Source organism: Microtus pennsylvanicus, chromosome 8, assembly GCF_037038515.1.
Source record: "Microtus pennsylvanicus isolate mMicPen1 chromosome 8, mMicPen1.hap1, whole genome shotgun sequence".
Taxonomy (NCBI): domain Eukaryota; kingdom Metazoa; phylum Chordata; class Mammalia; order Rodentia; family Cricetidae; genus Microtus; species Microtus pennsylvanicus.
In genome coordinates, this window is record NC_134586.1 from 3,189,452 (window position 1) to 3,214,000 (window position 24,549).

Genomic DNA, 24,549 nt, shown 5'->3' on the forward strand with positions numbered 1-24,549 from the left:
GGACCTGAGAGTCCTATATCTTGATATGTACGCAACAGGAAGTGGCCTGAAACACTGGGTGTGGCTTGAGCATATATGAGACCTCAAAGGCCACCTCTACAGTGACACACTTCCTCCAACAAGACCACACCACTCCAAGAAGGCCACACCTCCTAATAGCGGTACTCCCTTTGTGGGCCATTTTCTTTCAAACCAATGCACCACTGCTTCTTGTTTACATGTTCCATAAATAAGTACATATGAAAAATTAAAAATTTAAAATACTTTTCAGAAAGAAGAGACAAGAAAAAGGGACTCACTGTGGCCCAGTGGGAAATTCAGCACCAAATTCTAATCTAAATGGTCAGGCAGTTATTAACGTGTGAATGTGGACAGCTGCTGTGTACTGTTCTGCCCAGAGATTTGAAAGCTAACCCTTTCTTTAATATGTTCTTCTACGTTAGAAACTAGTGCACAACACCAAGGGGAGAAAGTTTATTAAATTAGAAAAATCACAAACTAGTTATTAATGTAAAATATAATTTAATTTTACTCTTTTCATTATTTACCACAGAATTAAAAAAACAGTAATATATACAGACAAGAACAAGAGAGTTAGAAAGAGTTGAACATGGGGTAGAACTCATCATTCAAGAAGTTGGATGACAGCAGCTCCCCCAAGGTCAGAGGATACCCCAGCACTGACTGGCACCTCAGTCTCTACAGCTTGAACAGAACCTCCAAGACACCTCTGGCCCATGTGTCTCCCTCAGCTGCCAAAGACCACTGCCTTCCAGGCAGGGAGGGCGAAAGTGCCTCTCCCAGGCCTGAGGGGTAGGAATTAATCCAAAGAAAGCCCTCAGAGAAGGGAGAGAGTAGCCCTCAGCCCTGTTCTACACCGGGCAAACCACGAGGCAGTCAGCTCTCTACCTGGCCTGATGCAGCCCCAGGGACACGGGAGGTTCACAACCCCGTGCTGAGCCCAGAGACCCTGCAGCCTGCGATGCAGTTATTATTGCTTCTGATCTCAGTGAGACACAGAAGCATTACATAACTCAGACCAGCCTCAAACTAACAGTGATTCTCCTGCCTCAACCTCATGAATACTGGGATTGTAGGTGTGACCTTTTCAGCGGGACACTACAAACAACTTCCTCCTCCTCATTCCACAGGTTCCTGGTTCTTCTGCATTTCCTGCTGTCTTTGTCTCTCAATAAATTTATGTATTTATTGACCATATGGTGTCAATATTGAACCCACATTTTATGTAGCTTGAGGCTATCTTCATGTAATAAAATCCATGGAACTTCAAATTCTCACTCTGTAGTCCAGGTTGGCCCAGAATTTTCAGCCATCTTCTTGACTTGGCTTCTAAGGACTGGGGTAACAAGAGTGGATTACCTCATCCCTCAACCTTTGGTCCATTTTCATAACATCCACCGAGCAAAATATCCTAGGATGGTGCTGTCCAGTAGAAACATACACTCACCACCTTAAAAAGATAAACCAGCAGGGTATACGGGTGCAATCCCAGCACTTAGGAGACCAAGCCAAAACTGTGAGTTTCAGTCAAAAATAACATAAAAGTAAAAAGATATAAGTACAATTAATTTTAATTTTTTTTTTGCCTTAACTGCATATATTCCAAATAGCATTGAAATAGTGAATGCAAGCTCGTTAGTGCCCAGCCTTGGAAGAGGTAAGATTTCTTTAGTGGCTTGGCTGCTTTGCTTTTCTGGTTTCTGGGTTTAACCCCAGTATCTGTCTCTGGGTTTTTATTATTCGAGCTACATCCTTATGGACCCATCATGGCAAAAGGGCATACTAGGAACACTGGCAAGCTGGTGACAATTGTTCCTCGCAGATCTGACGAAAGTTCTGCTCTGTCAGGTACAGCGTGAATAACAAAAGGACTCTAGGGTGAGGGGCTCAGCGAGCAGTTCGCTGGGAAGACAAACCACCAAAGAAAAGCTAAAAAGTGAGTCTGGACCTGCGTTAGAGCCCGAGGGCGTCCCGGCTCTTCCCAGCCTGTCAGACTTGCCTCTGTAGAGCACAAAAAGGGTCTGAGTGAGCGTGGCAAAGACAGTCAAACACAAGGTGATAAATACCACCACTAGGGCGAGAGAGGGCTCAGTGGTTAAGAGCTTTCGCTTGCTTCAGAGGACCCACATGGCAGCTCACAAATGTGCGCAATTCCAGTTCCAGGGCATCTGATGCCCTCTTCTGGCCTTCACAGGCACTGCATGTAAGTGGTACACAGACATGCAGGCAAAACACCCATACACAAAATAAGATAAAGTGTGATTCTTCAGGAAAGCGAATAGATAGCCATTTAAATAATCTTTTCACTTTATTTATTTTAAAGACAGGGTTTCATGGATCCCAGTCTGATCTTGAATTTCCGACCCTCCTGTCTAACTTCTGAGTGCTGGGATTACAGTGGGCACCACCACACCTGGTTCACAGTGCTAGGAGCTGAACCCAGGGTTTCCTGCATGCTGGCAAGCACTTTACCCACTGGGCTGCATTCCTAGGCCAGAGCTTCAGATCATCTTAATTCTTACACTCCACTTGAACCATCTCTGGGTTAATCACTGTCTTAAAATGCCTTCTAAAATTTAAATTATTACTAGAATGTTGGCTTTTAAGTGGTTTTCATTGCCTCATGATTTAAAGGACTGTATTTAAGCTAGGAATTGTGATGTTTGGTTTTAATCCCAACCCTTGGGAAGCAGTGACAGGTAGATCTCTATAATATCGATATGGGGCCAGCCTGGTCTACACAGTAAGTTCCAGACCAGCCTGGGCTACACAGATACTCTCTCCACAAACAAACAAACAAAATCATACAACAAAACAATAACAAATAACTATATTTGCCAGTTGCTTCATTCCTTTGGCTGCAGGCAGTGGTGACTAACCAATTACCTAGCAGGTTACAGCTGTCTCTAAAGTCAGCTCAGTCACCAGGGGACTAGTGAGTCCTTTGCTACCACAAATGCAACTGGATTATATACATTAAACATTAACAACCTAGGGATTTAAGGCAGGACCTCCCACAGGTCATTTAACCTGCCTGGGCCTGTTTTATCCTCCACGCCGAATCTGTCGCTAAGCCAGCTTCAACAGCGGAAACCAACAGGACAGCTCTAGCTGCAGTGAAAACCCTTAGTGGTCATATTGCCAGGGTCAAGGGCTCAGGGTCCGTCCTCTTCTGTCAACAAGGCTGGGATGGAAGTCCTCTCCCCTGAAGTCCATCGTAACGTGCACAAGTTGGCTTCAACATCCTAGCAGTTCGCCAAGGTCCACACAGACTGTGCACAGTGTTCATCACCAGCACGACCTCATAAGCTGCTCGGCCTCTTTAAATGCGCAAGAGCTCGCCATATCCTAGAAGCACCAAGCTCTTTCATCAGTCAGGGAAAGGCTCAAGGTGCGGGAATATGTCACAGCACACAGGCCGGTGTTCTCAGTCTCTTAGGCAATAGACAAGGAAAATGTCAATATGTTAATACTCAAAAACAAAACTATACAAAAAAAAAAGAAGCAAAGTAAAGCCCAAACAATATGGTTGGCAGCATTTTTTTTTTTTTTTTTTTTTGGTCAGAACGTTTTAGCCAAAATATGGCAGCCTGACCCCAGGCTAGTTCACTGAGTAAAGAGAATTGGATGAACTTGACTGTTTCGCTGTGGAGGAAAACATCTTGTTCTCCCACAACCATGTGAGAGTAAGGTGCAGATGTATAAAAATCGATAGACTACTAATAAAAGATAAAGACACAGTGCTGGAGAACAGCGTGATTTGTAGATGGGACACTCCGCAGGGATCCTCCCTTGAGTTCACCGTCTCCTGTGGATCAAACGCTAGAGGATCCACTGGACATCGCCAAAGTCCCCAGGGTCACCCAGCCCAGCCTCTGCTTCCAGGTAATTCATGAACGCAGCCATGGCCCTGTCATCGTTGTCACCCAGGGCATCCACACGCAGCTGGGCACCGTCACCTGGAAGGTAAAACACAGGCTACGTAAGCCTGGGGAGCCATGAAGGAAGCTGTGTGTGACAATAACTGTAGGCAGAGTCTGGAGAAACGGCTGAAGGGCACTGGCTGCTCTCGCAGAGGCTCCACACGGCGGCTCACAAACATCTGTAACTCCAGTTCCTGGGGATCCAGCAATGGCTTCTGGCCTCCGTGGACACTAGACAGGCCTGTGTGCACAGACATTCATGCAGGCCTATCTCTCATACACGATTAAATGAATTAAAAATAAAATAGTCATAGTCAAGAACAGGAACGTCAATAGCAAGGGCTGAGGTTCTCTTGGTGAAGGGTTTGCCTAGCACACGTGCAGCCCTGGTTTAACGCCCGGCACTGTATAAATCAGGCGTGGGGGTGAACACCTGTAATCCCAGCATGAGGCAGGAGGACAAGAAGATCAAGGTGATCCTTAGCTACATAAGTATTTGAGCCCAATCTGAGATACAAGAGGTCCTGGGTGATGCTTACCTTTAAAATTGTCAACTAATTACAATCTAGAACCTAGGAACAGAGTCTGTCTGTCTGGACCTGCGGGAAGGCCGTGGGGACCTGTGGGAAGGCCTGTGAAGACTTTAAAAGGAGCCACCCTGACTGCGGGGGTTACCATTTCATGGACTGGATCGAAATTGTGTACGCGTGGAAAAGCAAGCTGAGCAAGTGAGCACACAACAATTTCTCTTGGCTCCTGACTGTTGATTTGGCTGAAGACTTCAAGCCCTTGCCTTGTCTTGTCCCCCAGTGACAGACATGACCTGGGACTGTGAACTAAAATAGACCCCTTTCTCAACCGTTAAGAGCAATGGCTGCTCTTCCAGATGACCCTTGTTTGATTCCCGGCACCTATGTGTCAGCTCACAACCTGTAACTCCAGCCTAGGGGAGACAACACTCTTTCTGAGGGGACTGAATGCATGTGGGGCTCAGACATGCACGCATGCAAGGCAAAACATGTACACATAATATAAAATTAAATAAATCTTTAAAAAAATAATACCTGCTGATTACGAAGGTATTAGGTATTAGGATTCCGAGTGGGGGGATCTTGCGGAGATTTCTGGTGGGGCGGAGCTTCCTTTCTACGTAGCCCTGGCTGGCCTAGTACTCACTATGTAGCCCAAGACGGTATTGAATTCACAGGAATCCTCTGCCCCAGCCACCCATGTTTTGGGATTATAGGTATGTGCCACCATGCCTGGTGGAAAAAAAATGTTATTTTATAAAGCATTCGTTTTTTCAAAAATCTCCTGTGCCTAAGACTACGGTGACAAAGAGGAAGCTTGGGAAAGTTCACACGGTGACGGGTGACAGGAACAACTTACTGAGGAGTGGCCTGTGACCGTGGGCAGCTTCAGGGCTCTTGTGTTGCCCGGCAGCCTCCAGGGTCCCTGTTCCAGGACTCGGCGTGGACACCTGGAAAGACAGGACAGGAGCAGTCAGCAAGCCTCGAGCACAGCAAGGACCTCTGGGCGGCTTCCGAGTGGGTCGGCACCAGAACCTCCTGCAGCGGTTCACGAGTACCCACCCCACGCTGTATGTCCTGCCCTGCACACACCGCATCTTCCATAGCGGAAGCTTAAAGAGCCTATCCCTACCGTCAGCCGCTCCCTGTGGCCATGAGATTCCAAACTAAGGCACCTACAGCAAAGCTGAGGTCCTTTTATGGGGCGCATGTATGTGCATGTGTGTATGTGTGCATGCGTGTATGTGTGCATGCGTGTATGTGTGCATGCATGTATGTGTGCATGCGTGTACACGGACATGTTTGCACAGCTATGCACATGCGGAGGCTGGAAGATTTTATTACAATGATTTATATGTTCATTTCTGTAAGATCACTTTATTTGCTAAACGTGTGAATAAGTGAATAACTTAATAGGAAGACCAGCTATATTTTCATATAAGTATTATGTGATGTTTGTACTTTCGGGCCCTTGGTCCCCGATCACACATGGCCGTCCTTCCATATTCTCAGGGCACAGAGCTGACTCATGGAATGTCTCTGTGCCACACCAGGACTTCCAGAAAGCACGAGGTTGAGCGTCCCCAGTTACAGGGATCAAACCCAGGTGATGGAGGAAGGTCATTGGCTAATAAAGGAACTGCCTTGGCCCATCCTATTGGTTAGGACATAGGTAGATGGAGTAAACAGAACAGAATGCCGGGAGGAAGAGGAAGTGAGCTCAGATTCGACAGCTCTCCTCTCCCGGGCAGACACACGCGATGAAGCTTCGACCTAGAATCTTCCCGGTAAGACCGGTGCTATACAGATGATAAGAAATGGGCTAGTCCAGATGCGAGAGTTAGCCTAGAAGAGGCCAGGTAGAAATGAGCCAAGCAGTGATTAAAAGAATACAGTGTCCGTGTAATTATTTCGGGGCAAAAGCTAGCCGAGCAGGCGGCTGGGGTGTTGGGGACGCAGCCCCGCCGCCGCTCTTATTACTACCCCCAGGCCTTTCCATACGCCAGGCGAGGGCTCTCCACTAAGCTATATATCCATCCTTCAAGTCTTTTTAATCTTTAAACCTTTTTATTTTGAGACAGGGTCTAAGTTGTCTAAGCTGGCTTTGAAGTCACTCTTCATTCCAGCTCTCGAGTTGCTGGAAGACAGGTGTGCTGGGCCCAGGGGTGTGCAACACGCATTTCCGTTAGCTGGACTATGTCGGTGTTTAAATCTCTTTCAAACTACTTGAGTGTAGAGTCTGTGGTGATCATAACAGCTATTACCCACTGAGCACCTAGGAGGAGCGCAAAGAGTGTTTGGTTTTGTCTGGCATCGTGGCGCACGCCTGTAATCCCAGCACTTGGGAGGTGGAGGTAGGAAAATCAGGAGTTCAAAGTCAACTTCAGCTACACAGTGAGTTTGGGGTCAGCCTGGGCTACATGGGATGCTGTCTCAAAAAGTGTTTTTGGTTTATATTTCATCCCTTAATTCTCATATTCATCTAGGGGGGATGTTATTATCATACCTGCCCCACAAGTGAGGAAACTGAGGCAGAGTTCAAATTCTGAACCCAACCTTCCAAAGGTATCTGAGTCACAACCTGGAGCCTTCTGTGTCCTTCTAACTATGCCTCCTGTAACCACCAACCTGTGCTGCATCCTCAGGCCACCAAGTCAGCAGAAATTCCATTTATTTTTATGGGGTGGCCTCTTTCTCACAATGAACACTTACACCACTCACGGGCACACTGGCGTTCCTGCAGTTCACACTGAGGCGATCTCTAGCTCTTTCTGAAGGATCTGAATCTTCTGGGGATGAGGAGTGTAACCTGAGAAGGGAGACAAGAGAAGTTTATCCCTCTGATGGGATTTTAGAGGGAGCCTTTCTCCCCTGAGTGCTTCTTCACACAAGCGACCGACAGATAAACGACAGCGAGGAACTCCAGACTGAATACCCACGCCTTCATAGCCAGATTTAATTTTGACTCTGGAGTGCTGAAGCTGCCCAAGGAAGGAGGGGGCTGGGGCCGTGGGAGAGCAGGTCGGGAGTGGGAGGGTTAAATGAAGGACCCTCGGGGAAGCGTGGTGATGGCGCAGCACAGTACTGAGTGGTGCTGAGCTGTGCATTTTAAGATTTTGTTTATATTTAGGTATGTGTATGCGTGTATGCACATGTGTGTGCAAGCGCCTGCAGAGACCGGAAGAGGGTGCTAGATTTCCTGGAACTGGAGTTACTGCTGCTTGTGAGCTGCCTGGTGTGGGTGGGGGAACTGAATTCGGGTCCTCCAGATGATCACCAACCACCCTAACCACCGAGCTGCGTCTCCAGCCCCTGTGTATATTAAGATAGCAAACGCTGTTACGCGCATTTTATTCTGCTTAAAAAGTGAAAGGCAGGCAAGTGAGAGGACCAAGTGGGTGCAGGCTCCGGCCTCAGGCCTGACGACCTGAGCTTGATCCTGGGACTCCAGGAGAACTGACTTCCTCAAGGAGCCCTCTGACCCCGACACAGGCTGTGGCGTGCACTCACCCACAAAGGCACATACACAAAAATAAGTAAACAGATGTCATTTTTTAAAAAGTAAGACACATAAGCAGATCCACTATTACCTAGATCCCTGGTTCACACCTTCAACAGGAGGAAATATAGACCTTGAAATTGAGGCTAAGATGCCAAACAAGTAAGGTGTGGGCTCACATGCGCTATCCCTTTTTCCCTATTCTGTATGTATGTATGTATGTATATTGTGTGTATGAGTGGTTCCCTTGTATGTATTCCCTTGCATGCCTGTGCACCACGGGCATGTGTGGTGACTTTGGAGCCCAGAAGAGGGCATCAGATACCCCAGGGCTGGAGGTATAAATGGCTGTGAGCTGCCATGTGAGTCCTGGGAATTGAACTTGCCCCCCCCCCCCCCCCCCCCCCCCCGCTAACTGCCGAGCTCTCACTCCCGCCCCCGTCATACGCTGCAGCACATTCTACTATATGGACACACCGGAGGGAATTGCTTAGCTGTTTAAGGCCCCACTTCGGAGCGCAGCCATCAACGGTCTTATTCTTTCGCTGAGACAGCTTGTTCTGAGCCTCAGATTAAACTTGCTTCTTATTGAGACAAGGTCTCAACAACGTAGCACTGGCTAGCCTAGAACTCACTATGTAGACCAGGCCACCTTTGAACTCATAGATCTCCTCTTGCCTCTATTTCTCAAGTGCTGGGATTATAGGCTTGTACCACTATGCCACACCTGAATACATTTTGTTTTAAAGATAAGGTCTCTGCGTGCAGCACAGGCTGGCCCCAAACTCAGAAGGATCAACTTGCCGAGTGCACAGTCACACCTGGTTTATACTTATATTTATAATGCATTTTGTCTAATTTCCATCCGAAGTTATTTCAGTAATTTATACTTTATAAAGAATTAGGGACTTTTTTTCACATTCTCCCCAATATAGAAGATTACCAAACTTTCAAATCTTGGATAATCTAAGTGAAAAAGTGCTAACCCACTGCTTCATTATGTACGTATTTAAATATGAGTGGAAATGGATAATTTTAAAGTTTCTTGGTGATTTCTCTTGCATTTTTCTTTCATGCCCACTATTTAGCCTCAATACAATTTGGCTATTCTAAGACATTGTTTTATTTTATTTATTTTAAGATTATGAGTGTTTGCCTGCATATGTGCAGCACAGATGTGCAGGGCCCTTGGCAGCCAGAAGAGGGAGCTGGATCTCCTAGAACTGGAGTTACACACCTTTGTGAGCCTTTAAGTGGATGCTGGGAACGGAACAGGGTTTTCCCACAAGGGCAGTAAGTGCTCCTAACTGCTGAGCCATCTCTCCAGGCACCTACAAAATTATTGAATAGCTCACCTTTATGCTATACATTAAGTTTAACATATAACTATATAAAACTTACATATTTAATATATTTATGGTATACAATCTTTATAGGTTAAAGTTAGTTTATTTTATCATACAAAATACACACATTTTCCAGTTTATGTTTTCAACCTTATTGTAATGGTATAGTTTATGCTTCAATTTCGAACTTTTATGCAATTAAAGTTATCAATTCCTTCTTCCTGAATTCTGTATTTGGTGTGATGTTCAGAAACAATCTGACAAATTAAGATTATAAAAGTCCTTATCTGGGCGGGTCCCAGCTGCTTGTGGCTCCAGTTCCAGGGGATCTGATGCTTCTGATCTCCGTAGGTATGGCATCCATATGCACATACCCACCCACCTTCTGTCCTACCCTCCCGAATGCTTACACACACACACACACACACACACACACACACACACACACAAGCACTCACACACACACACACGAACAATCTGTGTGCTGGTTAGTGACTAAGGCAGCCATTTATACAAGAATATTTGCAGTGATAATACTTCACCTCTGTAAACGCAGAACCTCGTTTGCAATGTCTGTCCCCATGGGTGTTCCAGGCACACAGACACAGGACTGTCTAAACGAGTCTAGACAACAGCACAGGAGAAAACACAATCAAGGATGTTAAGGCGCACACAGCCCAAGCCAGTGGCTTTCTTTCTATTGAAATATCTTCCTGGTTTCTCCTGAAAAGAAACAGTTGAGCCACCCCTTGAAACGCCAGGAAACATCTAACCTTCCATTACACAGTTCCCAATGCTAGAGACACTGTGGGTTGTGGTTATAGACAGTGTAGTCCAAGGGCACAGTCACCACCCACGACCTTCAGCATGGCCTTTTCCCCTTTGACCTTTGACCTTTACAGCAGAGCCAGGCAATGCCACTTTACAGTTCATAGTTCCTTTTGTGCTGTTTTTATTTTATTTATTTTCTGTGTATGAGTGTTTGCTTGCATACACGAGGGTGCATATAATGCACGCAGTGTCGTGGACGCCAGGAGTTACAGGGAGGTGTGAGCCACCAGCATGAGACCCAAACCCAGGTCCTCTACAACTCACTCTGTAGACCAGGCTGGCCTTGAACTCAGAGACCTGCCTGCCTCTGCCTCCTGGAGTTTTTGTTTAGTTTTGTTGTTTAATCAGGTCTTAAGTACCTGAGAGAGGTAACTCCTAATCTTCCTGACTCTGCCCCCAAGTGCTGGGATTACATGTATGTGCTATCACCACATCCAGATACTTAAACAAATATTTTGCATAAAATACAGGAGTACAACCCCGTGGATAAAAAAAGAGAGGGAGATGCAAAACACACCCTTCATGATTGTCTCTCATTGTCCACTGGTGTGCAGTGAGCACAGTAGACAGGGAAGAACGCATTTGTCTAGTGGTGTGTAACACACTCAGTAGACAGGGAAGAACGCATTTGTCTAGTGGTGTGTAACACACTCAGTAGACAGGGAAGAACACATTTGTCTAGTGGTGTGTAACACACTCAGTAGACAGGGAAGAACGCATTTGTGTAGTGGTGTGTAACACACTCAGTAGACAGGGAGGAACACATTTGTGTAGTGGTGTGTAACACACTCAGTAGACAGGGAGGAACGCATTTGTGTAGTGGTGTGTAACACACTCAGTAGACAGGGAGGAACACATTTGTGTAGTGGTGTGTAACACACTCAGTAGACAGGGAGGAACGCATTTGTGTAGTGGTGTGTAACACACTCAGTAGACAGGGAGGAACGCATTTGTGTAGTGGTGTGTAACACACTCAGTAGACAGGGAGGAACGCATTTGTGTAGTGGTGTGTAACACACTCAGTAGACAGGGAGGAACGCATTTGTGTAGTGGTGTGTAACACACATAGTAGACAGGGAGGAACACATTTGTCTAGTGGTGTGTAACACACATAGTAGACAGGGAGGAACGCATTTGTGTAGTGGTGTGTAACACACATAGTAGACAGGGAGGAACGCATTTGTGTAGTGGTGTGTAACACACTCAGTAGACAGGGAAGAACGCATTTGTGTAGTGGTGTGTAACACACTCAGTAGACAGGGAAGAACACATTTGTCTAGTGGTGTGTAACACACTCAGTAGACAGGGAGGAACGCATTTGTCTAGTGGTGTGTAACACACTCAGTAGACAGGGAGGAACGCATTTGTGTAGTGGTGTGTAACACACTCAGTAGACAGGGAAGAACACATTTGTCTAGTGGTGTGTAACACACTCAGTAGACAGGGAGGAACGCATTTGTGTAGTGGTGTGTAACACACAGTAGTCAGGGAAGAATACTGGCTGTAGGGAGATCACATGAAAACACCAGGCCTGCTTGTGAGGAACTCCATCCAGCAGGAAACCAGTCACGTGGGCAACTGCTTATGTGTGGTGCCATGCTACACTCTAGTGGAGGTGTGTGCATATGTATGTGTGTGTGGTGATTGTGTACATGTGTATAATGTATGTGTGTATGTGTGTTTGATGTGTATGTGTATGTGTGTGTATGATGCATGTATGTGGTGGTGGAATTCAGAGGACAACATTGTGGTCCTCTCCTTCCCCTTTGTGTGTGTTTTGGGAGCTGAACTCAGGTCATTATGTGTGCATGACAAATGCTGGACTCGCCGAGTCACCTTTGCTGCCTTGGCCTCCTTCTATAACAAATGTCTGTCCAGTCGGAACGTCTTCCACCCTCCCCTGGACAGACAACCGCACCTTCATAAAACACATGCTGGGTGACGTGTCTGAGCTAAACCCCCATCTGAAACGCTTACCTTCTGAGGACTGGCTGCTGCCGTAAAGGAAGGGGGGTGCTCCAGTCTCACTGCGCCCCCTGGAAACCAGAAACAACATGGGTGATGTTCTCTGAAGTGAGGGGAACCTATGAATGCGTCTACACTGACTCCATGTGTGTGGTCTGCCAATTCCCACTCACTGATGTGTTATTCTCTCTCTCTCTCTCTCTCTCTCTCTCTCTCTCTCTCTCTCTCTCTCTCTCTCTCTTCCCTTCCCCCATCCAAAAACCACGTCTTTATCTCAGCCCCTCCCTACTACTTCCTGTATCTCTCCATCTGTCCTCAGTCCTCCAAAACCTCTATGGCTAACTTTGGTCAGCTAGTAGCTAGCTCCACCTTCTGATTCAACGTGAACTTTACTGACAGTCTTGGGAGTGTCAAAGTGAGATCAAACATACCACAGCAATGATGGCACCTCATAAACTTAGCAAAGCAAAAGCTCAGGCTGGGCTGAGCTGGCTGGAGGTGGACGCTTCCACAGAAGACATGGGCCGGATTTCTGCTCACTCTGTGGTTGTGCTGGCTACAGTTCTATGTGGTACAGTCATAAAAGATAGAGCTTTCTTTTCTTTTTCCTTTTGTTTTTGTTTCAAGACAGGGTCTCTCTTTGTAGCCCTGGCTGTGTAGACCAGGCTAGCCTCAGATTCAGAGATCTGCCTGCCTCTTCTTCCTTAGTACCGTTATTAAACATGTGTGCCCGACCTCCCTCCTCTCCCCACCAGTGCTGGGGAGACTGAACCAAGGGTCATGTCCACGTTAGGCAAGTACTCTACCATTGAGCTCTATCCCCAATGTAAAATCAGTGCTTCTTCTTCCTCTTCTCCTTCTCTTCCTTCTCCTTGTTTTTTTTTTTTTGTTTTTGTTTTGCTTTGTTTTGTTGTTGTTTTGAGACAAGGTTTCATGTAGTCTAGACTGGCCTCAAGCTCCCTACATAACCAAGAACGATTCTGAGTTTCTCATCTTCCTGCCTCCACCTCCCAAGCACCAGGATCATATGTGTGCACCGCCAGACTTTATACCAAGCAAATTACAAAGGGTGAATATGCAGTTTAACTTGAGCAACTAACATCAATGAAGAATAAAAAAAATTCTCAGACACTACTGGTCACCACAGACACAGGATTGGGACCAAACACAATTGAAGGGAATAACTTTCATCTTTCCCAAACACATTGAGGCTTTTTTCTTGTTATTATTCCTATGCAGCCTGGTACTACAACCATTTACATGACTTTATGTTGTCCCAGGGGTTGCAACTAATGATGACAAGCTCTGGGGATGGATACGGGAGAAGCCCACAAGGATTCTGTCATCTGTACTAGCTCCTGGCATCCATCCCCGAACTAAGCTTCCATACAGCCAGAGGACCATGCGACTTTAATGGCTTCTTAGGAAAAGCAGAGATACTCATTTGAAATGAATACAAAGGTCTTAAGAAGGCAGAGAAGTACTCACAAAACCAGTGTGTTGACAGACACAATGTATTCCAGCTCTTTGGTCCAAGGGTTAGTGAAGCTGAACCACTGGCTCTTGAGGGTTACGAAGGAGCCATCCTTCACTCTGAATTTGTACGAGTCTGTAAGTATTTTCTCCTTACTCTGTAGAACTTCACAAGAAAAGATGTGATCAACAGAGCAGCCTTTAAAGTCAAAAGCCTTCAGGCCGAGTGTGGTGGCTCCTGCCCGGAATTCCAGTATCAGGGAGGCTGAGAAGAGGGTAGCTGCCAGTTCCAGGCCAGCCAGGGCCCCTACAGAATTCTAGGCCGAAAGTAGACACCAAACCAAAAGCCAGTGTCTTGAGAATCAATTTGCATTTTGAATTTAATAAGGAATGAGAAATCAAAAGTCAATGCTATAATCATTTATTTATTTATTTAGACAGGGTTTTGCCATGTTGTCCAGGCTAGCCCGGAACTCCTGATTCTTTACTTCTGCCTCCCAAGTACTGAGATTTTGAGTGCGATCCACCACCCCTGACTGAAGTTGTGATTTTAAATTACCCTCAGAGCATCACACTCGATGAACCACCCACCTGCTTTGTGCTTGTCAGTCAAACTACTATGGTCATCTTGATGAAAATATTCATAACAGGAAGTCCCCAAGAGTTCCTGAGGCAGATATCCTAAAATCGCTGTTGCCCTGGTTGTGAAACACAAAACAAACGTGGCATTTGCTGAAGATGGTGACGGCTCCCAGGCTACCGCAAGTCCAGGACAGGTGGGACTTCAGGGCAGCAGCCTGGGGGAAGAGCTAGTCACAGGGACCACTGGGCTCCTAAGGGATGCCCTGGTCCTCCCCAGCCCCAGACCAGAGCCACGGCGTAGCAAGCCACCAGCTGAGATCCCACGGAGTCCAGATGATGCGCTTACAAGGCTACCGCCAACAGCATGGCCGCGGAGCGGGTCTGAACTCAGCACCAGGACTAAGAAACACCTTTCCAGGTTTGTCCTCTGTCTTGACCAAAATCACCAACACAGCCCTATCCTTATGTTGTTTAAACTGTGCTTCCGATTCCCAAGCCCTAATAGAAGAAACCTCCCGCAGAGCTATGGAGTCGGAGTTGCTCCCCCAACAACCTCAGCGACCCCAGCGACTTCCTATAGCCACGGCGTGCACGCGCACCTTTGATCCACATAGACGAATTTCCCATTCATGGCAAAGCGGGTCACGAACTCAGTTGGCCTCACTTTGATCTTGCTGCTCTTCGGAGGGACGTTGTATGGATGCAACCGTCCCATGGCTACCAGGCAGGTAAGAGGACCACTTTCTTTCTCACTGTCCCTCTCCTTCTCCACGCCAACAACACTTGGGGGCCAGCTTCTCAAGTATCCGGTGCAATGGACCGTATAGAATTTTCTGTGGTCTAACGAAAAGCCATAGAAATACACTTAAAACACAAATACCAATGTTACCCCACTTCCTCTTTCCCTCCTTCCACCTCCCCTTTTTTTGAGACAAATTCATCTGGTAGCTCAGGCTACCCCCCAGATCCCTATGTATAAGAGGCTATCCCCTAACTCCTGATATTATTACCTCACTCTCCCAAGCTGTTACGTATCTGTACCACTGTGTCTATTATGAAGAGAATCTCTTACTGTTGGCTGTGAGGATGATTAATCGACACATATGATCCTATTGAACCACAGACATATTTGATGAGCACTTGGAAACAGATTAAAAGGTATTTAAAAAAAAAAAGCTTGAGTTTTCAGAAAAATTCTAAGCAATTAATTCCCATGAAAAAGCTCATCAAACCAGCCCACCAAATGAAAAACGAGAAAAAAATCATATGCTCAACTATGGGAAAAGTTTACAAAAACAATGAACGATCACATGGGCTCAGAAGACGGGTGCACACATTGCACACGCCTAGAAAAGCAGAGGAAGCCCTAAGACACGCTATTTGGAAAGTTCAGCTGTGACTGGGCTTGCAGAAGACCAGCACAGCCATTGTTTTAACTTGCAGGATCCAGGAAGACCGACAGGACAACAGATTTCATTATCACTATTAGCGTGTGTGTGACATCTGAGTGCACACGTGCAGAAGCCTGCATTGGAGCTCAGCGGACAGCTTTCAGAGTTGATTCTCGCTCCATCTTTATGTGGGATTAAACTCAGGTCACTGTGTGTCCCTCAAATGCCATCACATCTTGTTGGTCCCCAACAACAAATCTTTAAAAAAATCATTTGTTTCTCTTTTAACAGTAAATTCTGTAGGTTGTCCTAAGTGTTCCAGTCAGCAGAGGCATAGAGATGAAGAGAGTGAGCCTCAGGCCAGACGGTCTTACGGCCGTGAATGTATAACTCGTCTAACAGCCTTAATAGTTCTGTGAGGTGTTCTAATAGTCTCCGCTTGTCTTTGGAAACAGAGGGGCCTACAGTGTGGCTGAGGGCCAGGTGTAGACAGGCTGGCTCGGCCTCTGAGCCTCTGCACCGCTCACAGTCTTCCCATCTCTTCATCACGTGTGGAACTGTCTCTCGAGTAGACAAAACGAGTGTTAACAAATTCATGCAGAATTAAATCCTATCCTGTACCTTTGCTGGTCACAATGGGATGGAGTCAATAAGTCAATTAAGAAAACTAAATCCTGTGTGTCTGCGTGGAGGTGGGACAGTGCACGTCCACCCAAGGGGAATTTAAGATTTCTTGAAACAGACAGAAATGGAAACACCTGTGATGAGGAAAAGGAAGAGGAAGAGGACGGACAGGAGGAAGGAAGGAACCTAGGACAGGGAGGGGCATGCGGAGGAGAGCGAATGAGAGCAGCCAATGTATAGTGTATACACATATAAAGACGTCACTTATAAAGATGTCACATGAGAACAGTCAATGTATAGTGTATACACACAAAAGATGTCACAATGAGAACAGTCAATGTATAGTGTATACACACAAAAGATGTCACAATGAGAACAGTCAATGTATAGTGTATACACATATAAAGATGTCACTTATAAAGATGTCACATGAGAACAGTCAATGTATAGTGTATACACACAAAAGATGTCACATGAGAACAGTCAATGTATAGTGTATACACACAAAAGATGTCACAATGAGAACAGTCAATGTATAGTGTATACACACAAAAGATGTCACAATGAGAACAGTCAATGTATAGTGTATACACATATAAAGATGTCACTTATAAAGATGTCACAATGAGAACAGTCAATGTATAGTGTATACACATATAAAGATGTCACTTATAAAGATGTCACATGAGAACAGCCAATGTATAGTGTATACACACATAAAGATGTCACTTATAAAGACGTCACAATGAGAACAGTTAATGTATAGTGTATACACACATAAAGATGTCACAATGCGAACAGTCAATGTATAGTGTATACACACATAAAGATGTCACAATGAGAACAGTCAATGTATAGTGTATACACATATAAAGATGTCACTTATAAAGACGTCACAATGAGAACAGTTAATGTATAGTGTATACACACATAGAGATGTCACAATGCGAACAGTCAATGTATAGTGTATACACACATAAAGATGTCACAATGAGAACAGTCAATGTATAGTGTATACACATATAAAGATGTCACAATGAGAGCAGCCAATGTATAGTGTATACACATATAAAGATGTCACATGAGAACAGCCAATGTATAGTGTATACACACATAAAGATGTCACTTATAAAGACGTCACAATGAGAACAGTTAATGTATAGTGTATACACACATAAAGATGTCACAATGAGAACAGTCAATGTATAGTGTATACACACATAAAGATGTCACAATGAGAACAGTCAATGTATAGTGTATACACACATAAAGATGTCACAATGAGAACAGTCAATGCATAGTGTATAGACACATAAAGATGCCACTTATAAGAGAACAGTCAATGTATAGTTTATACACACATAAAGATGTCACTTATAAAGACATCACAATGAGAGCAGCCAATGTATAGTGTAAACACTTATAAAGACGTCACAATGAGAGCAGCCAATGTATAGAGTATACACACATAAAGATGTCACTTATAAAGACACCACATGAAAGCAGCCAATGTATAATGTATACACTTATAAAGATGTCACAATGGTACCAGGTTCCTTCTACGTTAACTTAAGAATTCTTTAAAATATAAAAATACCACAACAGGCTAAAATCTTTGGCATAAAGCAAAAAGTACTAAGAAGGAAGTTTATAGCAATGAGCGCTTACATAAAAATAATAATGTCAAGAAGACAGAATTCGAATATGCAACCTAATGGTTCCTCTTAGAAAGCAGGAACAAAGCAAACCCCAAATCAGAATAGCTCCAGCTTTGTTCTTTTGGCTCAGCTCAGTGCAGTCTACAGATTCGATGTAGTCCCTATCAGAAAAACAATGACATCCTTAACAGAGCTGAGAAAAACCTAAAACTCACATGGGAGCACAGAGGAGCCCAAACTGCAAAGCTGGAGGTGCCTAACTTCAAAGTACAGCCCTGAGCCATGGTACCAAAAGTGCATGGTAACAGCACAGGAACATATACACAGTCCAATGGAGCAAGCGAGGAACCCAGAGACAAACCACAGGTCCGCAGACAGCTGATTCTCAACACTGGTGTGGGAAAGCCTGCGTGGGAGAAATGACAGCTCCCTCAACACACAGTGCTGGGGAAACCGGATATCCATTCGCAGACCCGAAACTGAAGCCCCATCTCTCACCCTCCGCAGAAGTCAATGGAAACATGAATGAAGACCTCAGTGTAGATATCAGACTTATGAAGTTACAAAGAGGAAACAGAGCAGCTACCTCAGATGCTTGGACAAGCAAGCTTTTCCTAGATGGGATTCCCAGGCTCAAAATCTAGTCCACAGCACACAGTCAACAACAGAAAAACACAACCCAGAACTAGGAGAGACTTGCTGGTGACTCATCAGGCAAAGGGTTAATATTCACCATTTAAAGAATGAACACACAAACTTCACAGGACAGACATCAATCCAAAGACTCTCCACTTAGGCTGGCTGGTTTTGTGTCGACTTGACACCAGCTAAAGTCATCTGAGAGGTGGGAACCTCAGCTGAGACTGGGCTGCAGGCAGGCTTATGAGCCACATTTTTAAACTGGCAATTGCTTGGGGGAGAGCCCAGCTCCTCGTGGGTGGCGCCCTCCCTGGGCTGGTGATTCTGGGTTCTATAAGAAAGCAGGCTGAGCAAGCCACAAGGAGGAAGTCAGTAGGCAGGTCCCCTCCATGGCCTCTAAATCAGCTCCTGACCCCAGAATCCTACCCTGCTTGCATTCCTGCCTCCACTTCCCTGGATGATGAACTACGGGAAGAAGCGTAAGCCAAATGAACAAAAGCTGGGGAAGCTATAGAGAAAGAGGGAGCCACACAGACAGCCAAGGGGAGCCGTTGTTAGCAGCTACTATAGGAGACAGTATGGGAATTCTCCAAAAGGCTACAGTAACATGACATCCAGCTACCCCACTTTTGGGCCTATCCCGAGAAGCAAAATCAAGGTACAAAGAGACCCCTAAAATCCCCATATTTAAAGCACATGGTCACACCAGCTATGAAAGGAATCATCCTAAGGAGCCTGCCAACAGGCAGACAGGTCTAAAGGGATATGGTATATAAGCAACAGAGTGTGGTTCACACACAGAGGAAAATGGAATCCCGTTGTTTGTGGCAAAATGAAAGAGAAAAGAGGACACCAATAACACGGGAATTCAGAAAGACAAGCACGCTCCATGAAAACAAGAGATAACTGGTCTACCTAGGGACAGCCACTACCCTAGACTCTGTACCACACAGAGTCACGGGCAGAGGGAGGTGACTGGGTGTTCATTAAGCATCTCAAGTGTCTCCTCTTTAGCCAGGTGGTGGTGATGCACGCCTTTAATCCCAGCACTTGGGAGGCAGAGGCAGGCAGATCTCTGTGGCCAGCCTGGTCTACAAGAGCTAGTGCCAGGACAGGTTCCAAAGCTACAGCAAAACCCTGTCTCGAAAACAAACAAACAAACAAACAAACAGTGTCTCCTCCTTGATTCTAAGACAGACATAAGACAACTTTCATGAGAATTAAAATGTTCTTTGCAGCATCAGGAACAGACTAAATGTTTACTATATCATCAACAAGTGTAATTTTCTTCATGTGTGGTTATAAAAACAATTTGTACCAAAATTTATAAAAAAAATAGAACCCTGCAGTCCTATATAAAGACCACTTTTTAGTCAGGTGAAGTGCTCCATACCTGAAATCTCAGTACTAGGGAGGTTGAGACGGGGGATGATGCACAGGAGCTCCAGAGCGGCCTGGACTACACAGTAAGACTCTGTCTCAAAAAGAAACAAGCAGGGGCTGGATTCGCTACTTAAGAGTTCCTGCTGATCCTCCAGAGGGCCCAAGTTCAGTCCTCAGCATCCTTATCAGGCAGCCCACAGCTGGGTGTAATTCCAGTTCCAGGGGTCTAATAGCCTCTTCTGGCCTCTGTGGGCATTGTACATACACACTCACACTTAAAAACTAAGATTAAAAACATTGCTTTAGGGCTGCCACTCAGGAGGCAGAGGCAGGTGGATCTCTGTGACTTTGAAGCCAGCCTGGTCAACATAATGAACTCCTGGCCAGGGCTACAAAGTGAGGCCCTGTCTCAAAAACAAAAACAAACTTTAAAAAGATGTCAAACTTTGTTGTCATTTGAGTTTTTATTTTATTATTGAGACAGGGTCTGGCTATGTAGTCCTGGCTGGCCTTAAACTCACAGAGATCCACCTGCCTCTGTTTCTTAAGTGCTGAGGTTCAAGGCTTGATGTAGGAGGGTCTTCTATCTATCTGTTGCTTCCATTGGTTAATTAATAAAGAAAACTGCTTGGCCTGATAGGTCAGAACATAGGTAGGTGGGGAAGACAAAACAGAATTGTGGGAAGAAGAAAGCAGAGACAGGCAGACGCCGTGAAGCTCCAGCCTGATATGGATGTAGGTTAGAATCTTCCCGGTAAGCCACAACCTCTTGGTGCTACACAGATTAATAGAAATGGGTTAATCAAGATGTGAGAGTTAGCCAGTAAGAAGCTAGAACTAATGGGCCAGGCAGTGTTTAAATGAATACAGTTTCCGTGTAATTATTTCGGGCATAAGCTAGCCAGGCGGCAGGGAGCCGGGTGGTGGGAAGCGGCCCATTGCTCCTTCTACAAGTGGTGCTCCAACGTGGTAACTAACTCCACATAAACCTGAGAAGGCTTGAAAAGAAGAGAGAGAGAGAGTTTAACACAGCTTTTTGCTGTTTGTGGGTGGTAGGCCGCAGAGAGATTTCCTGATTCAGCAACAGCACCATAAAAAAGCCAGGCCATTTTAAAACACGGCTTCTTGGGCCCTGCCGCTGGTGCAAACTCCTGCTATGGTGCATTTGTGGGCCTGGGTGTTTGTGTGTCCAGTTGGGATCAGGAAAAAAGCAGCTGAGACCATGCCAATGGTTCAGCTCTTCCTGCCTGGGCAGACAGCAGAATCAGGCTTGGTCAGGCGGGAGAGCATGGTGGATTTCTGCTGCCATACACAGAGAGGTTTCCAGGCTGCGCACTGGTCTGCCTGGCAGATTAGGCTATAATCGACATAAAAATTCTCAGAGTTAAAGTGCTGACTGTGGCTCCTACCTAGAGGTGTAAAAAAAAAAGCCATGTAGTTTTAAAATGCTAGCTTTCTGGGCTATGCTCCTACCACAACTTCTGACTCTTGTGGGAGACAGAGAATTTGGATGGGGTTTTGTGAGTAAAATGCTTGCTTGCTTTATGGCAACGTGGACTTGCTGTGTGCCTGGAACTGTGCGCGGCTCAGGGGCACCAAATGGCTGAGGCAGGAGTGGCTCCTCCACGCTAAACTGTGCTGATCTCAGGCGGGAACTATCATAATTATCATAATAAAAGCACAGTTAAGGTTTAGACTGGGTAGGAAACAGGCAGTACCGTGTTACTTCTACATGGCGCAAGTTAAGTTTTTAAAAGAAGTGCTTAGCATTTTAAGAAGTACTCCTGGATAGTAAAAAAATTACAGGTTCACAATAGGACAGATTCAGACATAAAAGACCACTAAATGGGTCACAGTGTTGGATGAGTGTACATAGGCTTGGGAGAGAGAAGAAAAAGAATATAGAGAATAAAGTTAATGTGTTAAAAAATGTAAAGTCTTTAAAGAGACAGAGTACAGATAGTTATAGATTAAAAGAAATAAAAATAAGCCACGTAAAAATGGAAAATTCACAGAGAGTTTGTATTCTGTATGTTATTGTATTTTCTTTCAATTTTTTGACTGTGAAGGATCTAAGTACAAAGAAACATTTCATTGTGTGATCTGCTAAGCTAATCCAACATGTGTATTATAAAGCTATCTTGACTTCAGAATTTGGATCTAAGGATATGATGCTTTGGAGAGGGTCTTCTTTTGTTTTCACAGAGGATGAGACCCTGTGGATCACTTCTATCCCAATATGGTATGGTAGACCATGCCCTCCTGAAAGGTTGCTGTGAACACCTTAAGAAAATTACTTCACTCAACTGCCAACTGAGATGAACCTGGCACACAGGTTATACCATGAAAGACCTGATTAACAGCACCCCTATACAGCGGGAAGAAGTTTGGAGAGAAATAACTACATCCATATTCCCAAATATTGTCTACGAATGTTCTTTCACATTTAAAGGGGGATATGATATAGATATGAATAATTTACATTGGTATAAATTTTGCTTTACTGGTATAAAGTTAAGGTCAATTTTGTTATACGTATATGTATTTCTGATCTTGATTAAGGTATTGTGGTTGTGTAGTTCATTGAAAAATGTAATGTATAATTAGGACATGTAGGTTGTTAATGGATAATCATCAATAATAGTCAAGCTTGTAGTCATGTTAGATTTTCTAGATGTGCATAGATATATTTCAGACAGGCATTCTTCATATCTTTCAAAGACTACAGAATATGGCATTTAATGTTTTAAAAACTTAGGGCTTTTCATGACAATGAGACACTTCTGATCCTGGCAGCACCAGCTACTTCAAGAGGAAGATGGGCATCGAAGAGGCTCCTTATGGAGTTGGTTAGCCATTTGGACAAGAAACTGCTTTTGCCTGGACTATTGCATAAACTAGACGCAGAGAACCCGCAGAGAGAGGACTGCTGAACCTGCCTAAAGGTGAGATGGTCTTTTGGGGTTCCTGATTCAAGAGTCTGTGAGACATTCTGCGGGACACAGAAAAAAGTGACTGAACTGCCTTTGAAATCTCCTGCTTCATGGAAATGTCTGCTAGATATTATGAGCCTGTAGGCTGAAGATGGATGCCCCAATGGTACAAAAGAACTTTGGGTGACTATACAGGCAGCAAGATGTCTCTGTCATTTCTAGAGTTTTGGAAGTTGCTTACTTCTTGTTTACTTAGGTAATATTATATACTTCTGGAGTCTTTGATGGAGTTGAAGAATGGATAGTTATAGTTTTCCTTGGTTATGATAAAAGATAAAATAGATATTAATATTATAACTGTAATTCTTGCTTGATAACTGTTTCGTTATATGTAATTTTGCTATGTTAAAGTAAAAGCCTTCTTTTTTGTTTAAACAGAAAAAGGGGAAATTATGTATGAGGGTCTTCTATCGGTGGGCTGCTTCACACCACCTGGCTAGCTTACACCCGAAATAATTACATGGAAACTGTATTCATTTAAACACTGCCTGGCCCATTAGTTCTAGCCTCTTACTGGCTAACTCTAACATCTTGATTAACCCATTTCTATTAATCTGTGTAGCACCAAGAGGTGCTGGCTTACCAGGAAGATTCTAACCTACATCCATCTCGGGCCAGAGCTTCATGGTGTCTGCCTGTCTCTGCTTTTTTTTCTCCCAGCATTCTGTTCTGTCTTCCCGATCTACCTATGTTCTGACCTATCAGGCCAAGCAGTTTTCTTTATTAATTAACCAATGGAAGCAACAGATAGATAGAAGACCCTCCTACATCAAAGGCTGCCAGATCTGGCCCCAAATTGAACTTCAGCTTTCTCTGCTACAAGTTCAGCAGCACCATGGAAATCCCAGACAGCAGAATGCGCACTGGCTGGAGTGACAGAATGAACAACCTTGGTTTAACACAATTCCACTTAGACACTTTGTATCCTATTTCTTGCCTTGACTGTGGAATTTACTTTTTCTCTTACAGAAACTAATTAGGACCTCTTGTTCCACACCAGGCACTGAACCACATGCTCGCATGCTCTCCTGGGAGTCCCACCTTTCTTTTTTGAGCAGGGTGAACGTCGAAGCTCTTCCTTGACGGGGATTTTACAGCTCTTCATTCTAAAGAAGAAAGATCGTCTGGAGCCAGAATGCATGTGTGGTCGTCGAGTGTGCCCGGGACTGTAAACCTGCAGAGAGGCTTTCACAGTAGCAGGAAGGAGAACAGAAAGGTCACAGGCATGCTTAAAACCCACTTCCTTCATCCTCTCATCTTCCCTTCTCTTAAAAAAGGAAATAATCGCAGTGTACGCCTTTAAACCCAGCACAAGGAGGCAGAGGTAGGCAGATCTCCATGAGTTCAAGGCCAGCCTGATCTATGTAGGGGGCTCTAGATCAGCCAAAGCTGCATAGTGAAACTCTGTCTCAACAAACAAACAAGCAAACAAATATATAAACAAATAAAACCAAAATTATAAACTGCTGAGATCATTTTCTCCCCTTAATTTTTAAAAACAATTTATTTGTATTTTATGTGTGTGTGTTTACCTGAGTGGATGTGCGTGCCCATGGAGGCCAAGAGAGGGCATCGGACCTCTGGAGCTGGAGTTACAAACAGGTGTGGGCAGCACTGCATGTTGGGAGCAGAACCTGGTCCTCTGCAAGAGCTCTTAACTGCTGAGTCACCTCTCTGGCCCCCAAATCACT

At 44.9% G+C, this 24,549-nt stretch overlaps 1 protein-coding gene across 4 annotated transcripts in view; it reads right to left on the bottom strand.

Moving 5' to 3' along the window:
• Positions 1-502: 502 nt before the first annotated feature.
• Bmal2 (basic helix-loop-helix ARNT like 2) overlaps positions 503-24,549 on the bottom strand; it is a 43,785-nt gene continuing 19,738 nt past the window's right edge. For 3 of the 4 annotated variants that reach the window (XM_075982263.1, XM_075982265.1, XM_075982264.1), the window contains 9 exons: positions 23,900-24,043; positions 14,770-15,010; positions 14,180-14,286; positions 13,604-13,754; positions 12,128-12,186; positions 9,862-9,943; positions 7,187-7,283; positions 5,334-5,424; positions 503-3,980 (listed from right to left, as the gene is read on the bottom strand). In XM_075982263.1, coding sequence (XP_075838378.1) covers positions 3,844-3,980; positions 5,334-5,424; positions 7,187-7,283; positions 9,862-9,943; positions 12,128-12,186; positions 13,604-13,754; positions 14,180-14,286; positions 14,770-15,010; positions 23,900-24,043 — 1,109 coding nt within the window. In that variant the 3' untranslated portion in view covers positions 503-3,843. Of the gene's footprint in view, positions 3,981-5,333; positions 5,425-7,186; positions 7,284-9,174; positions 9,305-9,861; positions 9,944-12,127; positions 12,187-13,603; positions 13,755-14,179; positions 14,287-14,769; positions 15,011-23,899; positions 24,044-24,549 lie in introns of those variants that run through there. The other variant, XM_075982266.1, reaches the window with a different exon arrangement.